This window comes from Macrobrachium nipponense, chromosome 11 (genome assembly GCF_015104395.2).
Source record: "Macrobrachium nipponense isolate FS-2020 chromosome 11, ASM1510439v2, whole genome shotgun sequence".
Classification (NCBI taxonomy): domain Eukaryota; kingdom Metazoa; phylum Arthropoda; class Malacostraca; order Decapoda; family Palaemonidae; genus Macrobrachium; species Macrobrachium nipponense.
This window is the reverse complement of record NC_061087.1, coordinates 97,850,216-97,863,162: the sequence shown is the minus strand read 5'-3', so window position 1 is coordinate 97,863,162 and position 12,947 is coordinate 97,850,216. Positions and strand designations below refer to the sequence as shown.

The following is a 12,947-nucleotide window of genomic DNA, read 5'->3' as shown; positions in this document are numbered from 1 at the left end:
GAGAGATTGCATAGGAATGAATACAGAAACCTCTGAAATAACAAGAGAGCTCACTAACCAGACTTGGTCACTGCAAGAACAGAACAGTGGGTTAGTTAACTTTGCAAGTGATGGCTAACCTGCTTAAAAGCAGCAGCTCAAATAATTCACAAGAAAGCTGAGAATTCTACTTTCAAGATGTGAGTGCTATGAAGGATTGATTAAAAAATGATCATCAAGTTTAAACTGCCTGTAAAGCATCTCTGTGACCCATACAAGGAGAACAAAAATCTGCAGAGCATACAGTTGAGAAGCACTCTAAAACAATGCCAAAATTAATAACAACTTACGAATAATTTGCAGCCTTAAAAAAGAAATTAAGTACCACTATTATGTTGATTATACATATTCAGTTATCTAGCCAAAACCATTAAAAAGAATGGAATAACACCTGCTACATACCCATTCACACTTCCCCATGGTTACTTGGTCAGGATCTCAGAAAATAAAATAAAATAAAAATGGATTTCTCAACCACTGACCCTTCAACCTGACTAAAAAAAAAAAAAAGCAAACTAGGAGGAGCGTGTCATTCAACCTATCAACAAATAATTATCCACAAAGAGATTAAAATGAAAAAGCCTTGCACACCACTGGTGGCAGACTGATAATGCCAATTTGGATTTTTACCTATATTTTAATGACCCCACATTGGCTATTGAGAGGCTTTTATAAAAAAAAAAATGCAATTAATTTATGAACATTTACACGTAAATTCATAGCATTTTAACCTAAAGGTCTAGATTTTGCTTTTAAAATATTGTAACCAATAGGGTTCCAGAGTATGAAAAACTCCATCCAAGATTTGTGATGAAAAAGACATTTGTGCTAAACAAACTTACATTACAAAATGACATCTAAGTTTACCCATAAAGCTTAACAAATTTGAAAATTAGGAAGCGAGAACAAATGTTAACAAGTGTGGAGTACTACAGAGACCTCAAAGAACCAAGGAACTGGGAAAAAATCAGACCATACACAGATAAATTCTGCAAAGTGTGATATTTTGTAAACTCCATAATTTTGTAAACAGGGAGCCAAGAATATGCAGTACATGAAATTATGAAGAAAATTTTATCCCCATGGAAAAGAAGAGCAAGATGCAACTACAGTATCCATGCTTTGTAACCACTATGTAACAGTTAGAAGGGCCTCCACCAAAAAAATGTAGCAAGATTTGTACATTTCATATCATACATGATTTAGCCACTTCCGGTCAAAACATTTTTTCATCATTCAATGGTAATACGGGCAGACATACAAACAGCAATTAGGATAGGGAAACAAGTGAGCAATGTCCCAATCTGCTGAAAACTTTAGGATGTAAAATTTTCTCTATACCTTCATGACTATGCTGTTATCTCGCTCCTCGAGCTGACTGTTCCTGGAGTAGCCTGCAGTAAGTAAAATACAAAACATCTCAGTGAAAGCAAAAGGACAGAGATGAAGCTGATAAGATGCATTACAATACAGGCTTAAGTTTTCAGAAAGAAACTACCAGTATATGTACAAAAATAAGAACTACACACAAAATGCAAAAACAATGCCCTATCATGTCAGGAAAGCTGGGTATCAGATACATAAGTTCTACAGATTCACGTTGCATAACTGAAGCTCTTACTTTTTGTTAGCAAATGTTGAATAGAAAATATGTTATTGTCAAGACTTATACTATTAAATAAATACAGTATAAAAGAAAACCAACAGTTACAGAGTTTATTTAGAGCAAAAGAAAGTTTTAGGTATACAAATTGTGATGTAAAAGTTACCCAGAAACACTGGGATATGTTTCATCCTGAACTCCAATTAGATGGAACTGTGGCCATTTGAGTTTTAAATCTTGAAAGTGAAGAATTTGGTAGAATTCTTTTGTTTTCTGCATATACTGAATTCAAGAACGTTTTCCTTCACACAAATGTCATCCTCATTAATGTCTATACAACAAGTCTTTCCCTAACACAATCAGATGTCTAGTTCTCTGTACCCTCTTTAATCTTCTGTACTCACTGTCAGGATCCCTTAAATCATCCAATTAATCCATTTAAGCTCTGATTTTCTTGAACTTCCCACAACTCAAGTGTCCCTTTCCATATATATATATATATATATATATATATATATAGATATATATATATATATATATATATATATATATATATAATATATATACATATATATATATATATGTATATATATATATATATATTATATAAGTCATATCACATTTCCGTGATTCATATACATATATCGAGCTACAATGTCCTTTAATATCTAATTCGCTCTACCTCGGAATTAATATATTTTCATATATGCTTAACCGAAGGGGAATTTTTTCTCGATAATAGACTTGCCTGGACCGGGGCGCGAACCCACTGATGTTCCTGGATTGAAAGGCTCAGTGGGTTCGCGCCCCGGTCCAGGCAAGTCTATTATCGAGAAAAATTCCCCTTCGGTTAAGCATATATGAAAATATATTAATTCCGAGGTAGAGCGAATTAGATATTAAAGGACATTGTAGCTCGATATATATATATTATATATATATTATATATATTATATATATATAGAATATATATTGATATAAATCTATATATATAATATATATATATATATATATATATATATATATATATATATATATATATATATATATCTATATATATATATATAAGTATATATATATATATATATATATATATATATATATATATATATTATAATATATATATATATATATATATATATATATATATATATATATATATATATATATATATATAATATACACACACACAGATATAAAAGCCTAGATGCCACATCGGCCGCTAGCTGAATAGGCTGGCGCACGTCATCAGGTCCGCCATCTTGGCGCGGTAATTCAAACAATGCAGCAGGCTGCAGTACATGACGTTTTTTCGCCACTATTCGCTTAATATTCCACGGATTTTCTTGTCTGATGGCTCGTTACAAAGCTTACATAATTCCCTACAAGGATCTAATAAAATAAAGTTGTTCCTTATTGTTTGAAAGTTAACTTGCAGTGACTTTGTTTTAGCAGGTAAAGGGAAGGGGGGCTAGTTGTACACAAATGTTAATATTTACCCATAACTATTGCTGTAAACAATAATTTGAAATGCTGTGATAAGACAGATTACTAAAGTAGGCCTACAGCTATGGATCTGTGCAACTTAAGTAAAATCTTTGTCTCGCGAAGTGCTCTGTTAAAAATTCCCCCAATATAATTTTTGGCACAGGCCTACAAGTTTAGGTCATAAAACTGTAGGGTTGGACCTAAAATAAACTACAGTAGGCCCTAGAATAACTAGGATTTCTGTGTTATCTAGCCTTTGCATCTCTGCCTGCTCCTTTGAGCCGGGGGAGGGGGGGGGGGTTCTTCCAATTTTTTGGAACGGGATGCTCCTCGGTGAATTCTGACCTCTAGACCTGGCTTTGGAAAATTTAGGGGGGATCAAGAGACCTCGTCTAGTGGCAAAAGTGACCTATCTCTAGACCTAATTTTATATGGTGAAATAATTATATAGAACTTAAATTTTTCACAAAACTACCTTTAATTTGCTCAGACTAGGATATATCATTATGGCAAGCATTAACAGTTCAATATAGCTCATCTCTAGACCTGTGTTGTCAAGGACCCATCAATTATTATACCTTATTTGGGATAAGGGCCTGGGTCATCTCTATATTTCTACCCTTCCAGAAGGAGACCCATCTCTAGACCATAATTGCCAAAATGAGCCAATCCTGACGAGCATCCCCGTATACCCGGGCATAGTAGCCCCCCACCCCGAGCCTTTCAGCCTAGGCCACAATCATAAGGCCAGTCTAATTTTTTTTCAGCTAACTGTTCATTGGTTTGGTCAGGCATGTAAATTTAAAGCTATGGGTGGCCTTATGGGTCATTAAGCCTATACTTTGAAGTAACAACTCTCAAAATGTATTGCACAATGATTTATTTTCATGATATTTGTTCTTACATTGAATGTATATATAACATTTATTGTACATCTGTGCATTTATTTATAAATATTCCCAGCAGTTTAAACAAGTTTTTTTTTTTTTTTTATTGCTGTTTCCAACAGTTTAATGATACTACATTGTAATGATAGTCTATATACATTGATATGAAATAAGCAGCCTATATCAAAACATCAACAAAAACTCACTATGTGCCTTGCTTGGCCATTTAGTTATTATTACGAGGACCAGATTAACACTTTAATATTACATAGCTATAATGCAGTGAAAGAAATCTGTAAAGTGACTGCTACAGAAAACTGAATGGCTGCTATAGCATGGAACCCCTCTCTCCGCCGTGCAACTACCCATCTCCTCTGACGCTCCTTTTTATTTGGAAATCTACAATACATATTTAGCTAAATAGATTAATAACAATAGATGTACAAAAATCACATAGATCAGCAGAACTTTAGTTGCACTGACCTTGAAAGTGTGAAACTTAAACTTTAACATGATAGACAGATAAAGCTGAGCAGAAAATATTCTAAAACCGCTCTGTATTATTGCTTGTATTACTGCTATAACAAATATAAAGAAACAGAGACCCTAGCAGATGGACAGACTACATTCTGGCGATTAAAATGATGTATGACAACCCTAGTTTTCTATCAGAACAGGAAAAATAACCCGGGATTAACCATAACTACTTTTGCAACATTCAATTACATTGCAGAGATAGGGCTGTTGCTGCTGTTCTCGACAAAAAATGAGATTGTGTACATACTACAATAAACTTACTTATGAAATGTGATGCCCTGCTCTCGGCTACGTAAATTTCGTATGTCGTTACAGCCAAATGCAGCACAATATTGAGGCCTTTTAGAAATAAACCACGTCTGAAACCACCTGTTTACGATTACCGCGCCAAGATGGCGGACCTGGTGACGTATGTCCGGCCGGCCGATGCGGCTTCTAGGCTTTTATATCTGTGTGTATATATATATATATATATATAGATATATCTATATTTATAATAATTATACATATATATATATATATCTATATATATATATCTATATATACAAACATACAAGCAGTCTCTAGTTATCAGCAGTCGTGGTTAACTGCGATCCGGTTTTAGCACCATAAAATCTGTGATTTTCAGTGCCATAATGTGCTAAGTTCCGGTTAAAGGCACCGATAATAGAGTTATGGTGCTAATACATACCTAACAGAGGTGCCATTAAACAGTTATCAGCGCCAAAACCTGGTTACTGGCGCTATAAATCACCAAGTTTCGATTAACAGCGATTTTCACTTATCATCAAGCCTGTCTGAACAGAACCCCAGCTGATAACCAGGGACTGCCAGTATGCGTGTGTATATACATATATATAACGAACTACAAATGTCCTTTAATATCTAATTCGCTCTATCCTGGAATTAATATATTTCCATATATGCTTAACCGAGGGGGAATTTATTAAGCAATAATAGAATTGCTGACCGACAGGCGCGAACCATCGACCTCTCAATTCCAGGACTGGCAATGAAATCCTGAGCCAAAACCTCGCCACCTTCAGCAAAGAGATATAAGTTCATGCCGGTACCCTTCCCATGCTTTAATTTAAATACCTGCCGCGCCCAGGTATTTTTTGTTTTGGAGACTGGATCAAGCCAATCTCGTTCTCGATAGCGTGGTAGTGCTTTTGCCTGCACATAGTCATATTATACATCATATCACATTACCGTGATTCATATACATATATCGAACTACAAATGTCCTTTAATATCTAATTCGCTCTACCCTGGAATTAATATATTTTCATATATGCTTAACTGAGGGGGAATTTATTAAGCGATAATAGAATTGCTGACCGACAGGCGCGAACCATCGACCTCTTAATTCCAGGACTGGCAGTGAAGCCTGAGCCAACCTCGCCACCGCAAGAGATATAAGTTCATGCCGCCTCCCATCTTCAAATACCTGCCGCGCCCAGGTATTTTTTGTTTTGGAGACTGCATCAAGCCCATCTCGTTCTCGGTAGCGTGGTAGTGCTTTTGCCCGCACGTAGTCATATTATACGTCATATCACATTACCGTGATTCATATACATATATCGAACTACAAATGTCCTTTAATATCTAATTTGCTCTACCCCGGAATTAATATATTTTCATATATGCTTAACCGAGGGGGAATTTATTAAGCGATAATTGAATTGCTGACCGACAGGCGCGAACCATCGACCTCTCAATTCCAGGACTGGCAGTGAAGCCTGAGCCAACCTCGCCACCGCAAGAGATGTAAGTTCATGCCGCCTCCCATCTTCAAATACATGGAATCAGAGGAATTTATTTATGGTGATTAGAAATTAATTCTTCGAAATGATGAGGTTCAGATCCCACAATAAGCTGTAGGTCCTCTTGTTAGGTAACCAATTGGTTCCTAGCCACGTAGAAATATCTCATCCTTCGGGCCAGCCCTATAAGAGCTGATAATCAGCTCAGTTGTCTGGTTAAACTAAGATATACTTAATTTTTTAACGTCACTTGTCGCAATATGGCTAAACTAACTTGGTCCATTTCATAACCTCCCTACACCAAATCTCTCATCCACTACCTCATTTTTAATACTATACATTTTTCCTTGCCAAGTCTAACCACAAATCTCAACATTTTGAATAAGATCTTAAAATCTCTTTCCTTTTCTTTATAAGTTTGGGGTTCCCATTCCCAAATCCCACAGCATAAGGAAGTGTATGTATAATAGTAACAACAAAAATACTGTTTGCTATGAGATACTCTTGTTTGCCATAAGTCCAGCAATCTCTTCCCACCCATCACTACTCAACATGCCTCTTTTATCTCCTGGCAGCATTATTTTCAGCCTTTTGCTTCCTTACATATGCTGGGCATCATTAGTTTTTGCAAAAAATATAAATATGCATTACAGAGCATATACTCCATGACACCTGTTAGTTTAATAGACAGAGCTGAATTTACCCATACATCTTAGCCACATCTATATGGCCATTTTACAGATTGTTTTTGCCTTTGCTTCCTTTCCTAGTCACAGTAAGCCTGATTTTGCTTGCAAAGATTTTCAAACATCTCTCCAATGAATTCTTTCATCTTTTAAACATTTGTAAGATACTTACATATATCAACATCAGGTCATTAGCATAAAGTAGTGTCTGGGTACTTTCTTTTCTTCCATCCTTTGTAGCTTACTCTAATTTTACTGATGCCTACCAGTGTACATTCTAGACCATAAGTCATGAAACTGTAATACCACTTGCCCAATGGGTCCTTCCAGTATCCATCTGTACAGTACTATTTGCCTTGATGTCATCTAATTAGTTGTCTTGGTACTCTGTCAAATGCCATCTCAGGAATATAATACAACACCTTGCTGTCTTGGTACTCTGTCAAATGCCATCTCAGGAATATAATACAACTACTTGCTTACTGCTCAGTGTAGTACTTCTGAATTTGTTTCAATACAAAAGCTCTATCTGTAGTTGGTTTCCTTGGTAATGTTCAAACTTACCATTGTTGATTTTAACTGATACTCCTGGACTTTCTTCAGTACCTTCTTCCACAATACACTTACTTCAGCAACTTACTCCACTGTATCTGTACTTCTCACAATGTGTAACTTTCCCCCCTTTTTTTTTTTTTTTTTTTGGTACTTTATATTGCATTATTAATGCAATGCTGTACAGTAACTTTCATTTTTAACCTTTACGAAGATTTCATAAATTCTGGTCAAATTCACCAATTATTCTTGCCAACTTGCCAAAGACTGGTTTTCCAGCTCCCTTCACAAATGACATGTTATTCCTGATGTCCTGAGAACCTTGAAATTTTCCATTAACAAGACTTCCACCTTCTTCAATTATCGCTTTCCCTATGGTCCCTGTCACATCAACATTCTCCAGACCACACTAAATACTCCACACTAATTCACCATAAAACAGTTTGGTTAATCTTAAAAATACCAAAATATGATTATGTTACAGTAACTGTCACTCCTTATACAATAACAATGCTATAACCTTATACCTAAAGTGATACATATAGATAAGCTTGGTAAATTTGTTTCAAATGACTAGGCACACATCCCTAACTAAGAGCAATCTCTCATAAGACAGAGCTGCTTACAACACACAGGAAAGCTCACAGATACAGTACCCTCGCCTCATTGTCTTTGTTTACTTCATCAATGTTAAAATACTTAGGAGGCCAATTTAAATAATAAAATTTTCTTGTGGAAGAATTGAACAAAATACAAACAAATGAAAGCAGAACCTTCAACTTCATTATTTACTACACACAATCAAATTATTATTTTCCTTAATATAAGAAGTTAGGTCCGGTTAGGTTGAGGCATGGAACACTTATCTTGAATCATTTCTGTAATGATTAACTACATATATTTCTGTGACGATTAACCAAATGTATGTAGTCATCCCCAGTACTGAATCATTAATATGACAAGTGATTCTACTTGTTTCTTCTCTGTAGGTACTGCCACTGGGTGACATGGCTGAGAAGCAGAGGTTTACTCACATTTGCTCAGTTCAAGGGCCACTCCCTTCCTAACACTCGACCCAGCTATTCATGAGTAAATGGACCTGAAGTCACAGAAAAAGGGTTCAAGGCAAGTAACCTCACCTATAGAGACTTGCTAAGAGACCAGAAAGCCATACACTTCTGGTGCTACTCTCATACATATGGTTTATGGAAAATAAATTTATTATTGTATATTATTATTACGTAATTGGAAAAGGCATAGTGCTATAGATTATTGTATATTATTACTGCGTAGTTGGAAAAGCAGAATGCTATAATTATAACCATGCAAAGATCACAATAGGAAAAGCAGCCTAGTACGGAAAAGGAAACTAAATACATAAAGTAACAAACACAAAAATGAATAACAAAGAAAAACAAATTCAATAAATAACAAAGTATATAATAAATAAGAATTAATAAATAAATGTCGGAAGGTTACTCACGTCACCATACAAAACAAAAAGAGATTTGTACCAAGTCTGAGCCTTGACTATCCACATAATAGCAGTTACTGAAAGTAGTCATTCACTTCAAATAATTATCCATTGTCGTGCTTTAGGCAGAGACGCTGCAGATTATTCGTTATTCAAGGAGGCTCAAAACAAAGACTCATTAGGCTTGCCGAAGATAAGATGGTGACTTATAATTATTGGTATTTCTATAGAAGCATTCCGCATCGTTCGTCCTCGCGAATACGAAAGCCACCAGGAATTGGGGAGTCAAATGTATTTCGCCGTGTTTAGTACGAGCCCCTGGGGGTTAATTACAGTCGTCTGAATAAATATCAATTAAAATTCTTGTTCAGGAGGTAAAACTGCATAGAAAAACCGCAACTGCCATAGTCTAAGCCGCCACGGAATAGTAATATAGATCTACCTAATTATTATTCCATCCGAGAGACCATTTGCAAAGTAGGCCTACACAGAAAAGAATGGCCATACAAGAACAAAAACATTAAACTGACATGTATAAATCAATATGTAAACATAAGCAATAAATATGTAAGAAAAACTAAGGCAACTGTGCATACGTTATAGCTTTCTCAAACTTCTGGGCGTTAACACTGCGAGGAAAAACATTCCAAAGTTATAGTGGAAAGGGGATGAATATACCAGTCTCAAATGTCACACAGTATATACTACGATCTAAAGTACTATAATGAGAAGTCAACATACTCTTGTAAAGCTGGAAAATACAGTTTGGGAGAAAATGCATACACTGTGTGAATTTCCCTTGTCTGTAAAACATAAGAAAAACATGCCTCCCAGACAGATAAATATTTGCCTTCATTTTTTTTTATCAAACATTTTCGCGAGTCTGTTAAATTACTCCCTATGAAGGAGCGAGGTGAATTTACTACTTGTTGCTAAAATTCATCTCCGCGGTTGCTTATGCTTTTGATCATTTTTATATATATTTATTGCGCTTTGGTCGTTTTACTTATTGCTGTCAAGCTGCTAATGTTTTTTTTTTTTTTGCACATCCAGCAATCAACCTTTAAACTTGAGATGCCCTCAGAAACTTACTTTGCTAACTGGTTCTGGATCATTCTACTGCCAGGAACGACCAATTCCAGCTTATCCACGACTGGTTAATCTAAGCTCCTTGGTTGTAGAAGTCCTTTACGGGAATTATTACTACTTGCCCACTATAGTAAGATAACACTGTCACTGCTGGTTCGTCCGAGTCCTGAGATATCGCTAGACCTAAACCCTATGTCCCTATCACACCTCAAATATACTGATTCGAAACTAAAATCTAGCTCATACATCAATCCTACTATACAATGTCAACTTAGAAATAGTGCTAAAGGAACCTATTTCACGGAGCGACACGGCCGAGCCCAGAAAAAATGACAGGATTCGTGAACGATGCTCACTGTCCTACTTCCGTAAGGAATCAAGAAGGTGAGAACACATGAGTGGAAGATGTGGAGGAAACGACCAAAACCCCTACTATTTGAGTTGTTGGAGTTGTGAGATCTGCTGGAGCTGTGGATGAAGGAACTGTTAGGACCCTTGAATCCCATGGGACAGATGTAGGACGCCAGCTTCCGGACGTGGCGGTTGCCACAGCGTCTCTGGCGACGGAGTATCACGTACACGTACCTGCAGGAATAAAATGAAAGCGTCCATTACAATTTTGACATTGCGGGTTGACGCTCGCAAAAGCGGAAGAGCCCTTGCTCGTCTTGTTTAGCCAGTCTAATCAAACGACGACTGAATTGATGCATACGAATTTTGTCAGTTCCCAAAATTTCAAAAGATAACACTGCTATGAAAACGCTCTCTCTCTCTCTCTCTCTCTCTCTCTCTCTCTCTCTCTCTCTCTCTCTCTCTCTCCTCACGGATCAAAGGCGAAGTTCATGGCGACAAACACATCCGCAATCCGATACCACTTCCCTTCGATGCGTGGGATGGTTCCTTCCAGCTGGGCCAAAATAATGGTCACCTGCGAAAATTGGGAATACAGAGTAAAAGGTTTTTTTTTTCAATAAAATATAGCTATATATACTGTATATAGATTAAATGTATGCATACGCATACGGGAAGTATACCTATACATGCGTGCATACGTGTACATATAGTGCTATGCAAATGCAGGTAAATGATTGTTCCTATATAATTACTATTTTTTTTATTTCTTCATTAGACAAAATTGGATTATAATTTCCAGAAGAAACTAACAACCTGTGATTACTGACGTATACATACATACATACATACATACATACATACATACATACATACATACATACATACACACACACACACACACACACACACCACACACACACATATATATATATATATATATTATATATAATCTATATATATATATATATATATATATATCATATATATATATTATATATATATATCATATATTTATGCATTGTTTATATGACCAAATTATCATCGAAATATTGATCTGTCTTTAATAGCTATGCCTTAATAGCTACAAAATAAAGGTTCTTTTAGCAATCCAAATTCTTATTCGTTCATCAGATATATCTAAAGGTTATGTGGCTTTTGAAGGCAGCTACATTAAGAAAAGGGTGATTTAAATTTTAACTGAATGAATATAAATTGTTTTTCATTTGTGCCTTCGACGTAATGAAGAATGTTTTCTGACAATGAATTCTTTATCTTATTCTCATCAGTAGTTGTTATAATTTGAATCACACCAGCGATTCTCTCTCTCTCTCTCTCTCTCTCTCTCTCTCTCTCTCTCTCTCTCTCTCTCTCTCTCTCTCTCTCTCTTATATATATTATGTATTGGACAGATAATATTGTCTCTCACTTGCGACTCACCAGCTGGGGGACCCAACACACCACGAAGAAGATGCTTATCACGACCATCAGCCGGGACAAAGAAAGCTCCTCCATGGTCGGGTGGTTCCTCGGAGGGCCTCCCAAGGACGTCGAACTCCGGCAGGAGGACCTGGAGTGACGGCGGGGCATGCAGTCCTTCCTCATCAGGAACAACTCGCGAATCACGGAGATGTTGCACCGCACTATGACCGCGCACATCGTCATTCCTGGAATAGCGACATTTAACAGGACTAGGAAAATAAACAACATAAACTAATGAATAAATAAGCAATAGACACTTGGTTTTTGGAGTGTGAGAATTATTAAGAAAATAAATAATGATAAACTAATGAATAAATAATACTTTTTTTTTTTACAGAAGCAAAGTATCCAATACTTCTCTCACTATACTGCTTGCAAATTTGTAATGAGCCTTCAGAATACATAAGATACTCTGCAACGACGTACCCCCAAGGCGAGAGCAATTCCTTTTGACTCATTTGTATTTTTTATTTATTATATTCTCGTTCTTTATGCGTTAATTTGTATTTGTTATCATTTGTTTTTTATTTTCATTCTCATTCATTCTGGTGTATTTGTTATTTATTTCATTCTCATTCATTCTGCGTTTAGTTCACTAATCCTCTTAGTGAGCTGTTCCTGGTTTCGCTTTCTCTAGCCATAAAAATCTTTCCTATAAAAAATATATAATAATAAATAAATAAATAAAAACCTCCTTCAAGAGGTACCTCACTTTTTATTGCCCTTTATCCCTCCGACTTGTTTTCACAAGGCCTTGAAAAGACAACAGTATGACGTTGCAGACGCATCGTCGTCTACATAAAAACAAGTAACAAATGCGCCGAAGTTCTACGGCGCAATCGAGCTACCTGTTCGGTGGTGGTGTAAGGACAACGTTTTCTCCCCATTTTCATTGTATCCAATCATCAAGTCGCGTTGCTCTTACTTCCATCCGCTAGAGCGTTCCGCGGCCTTTCCGCCGATGTATAACACATGTAATGCCATTATTTGTAC

General features: G+C 36.1%; 1 protein-coding gene across 3 annotated transcripts in view; it reads right to left on the bottom strand.

The window, feature by feature from the left end:
* The window catches only part of LOC135207744 (prostaglandin E2 receptor EP3 subtype-like), a 661,187-nt gene that overhangs the window by 11,578 nt on the left and 636,662 nt on the right, over positions 1–12,947 (bottom strand). For 2 of the 3 annotated variants that reach the window (XM_064239572.1, XM_064239579.1), the window contains exons 7-10: positions 11,913–12,139; positions 10,946–11,049; positions 10,555–10,706; positions 1,381–1,433 (exon numbers count right to left, since the gene is read on the bottom strand). In XM_064239572.1, the coding sequence (XP_064095642.1) occupies positions 1,381–1,433; positions 10,555–10,706; positions 10,946–11,049; positions 11,913–12,139 (536 nt within the window). The remainder of the gene's footprint in view (positions 1–1,380; positions 1,434–10,554; positions 10,707–10,945; positions 11,050–11,912; positions 12,140–12,947) is intronic. The other variant, XM_064239587.1, reaches the window with a different exon arrangement.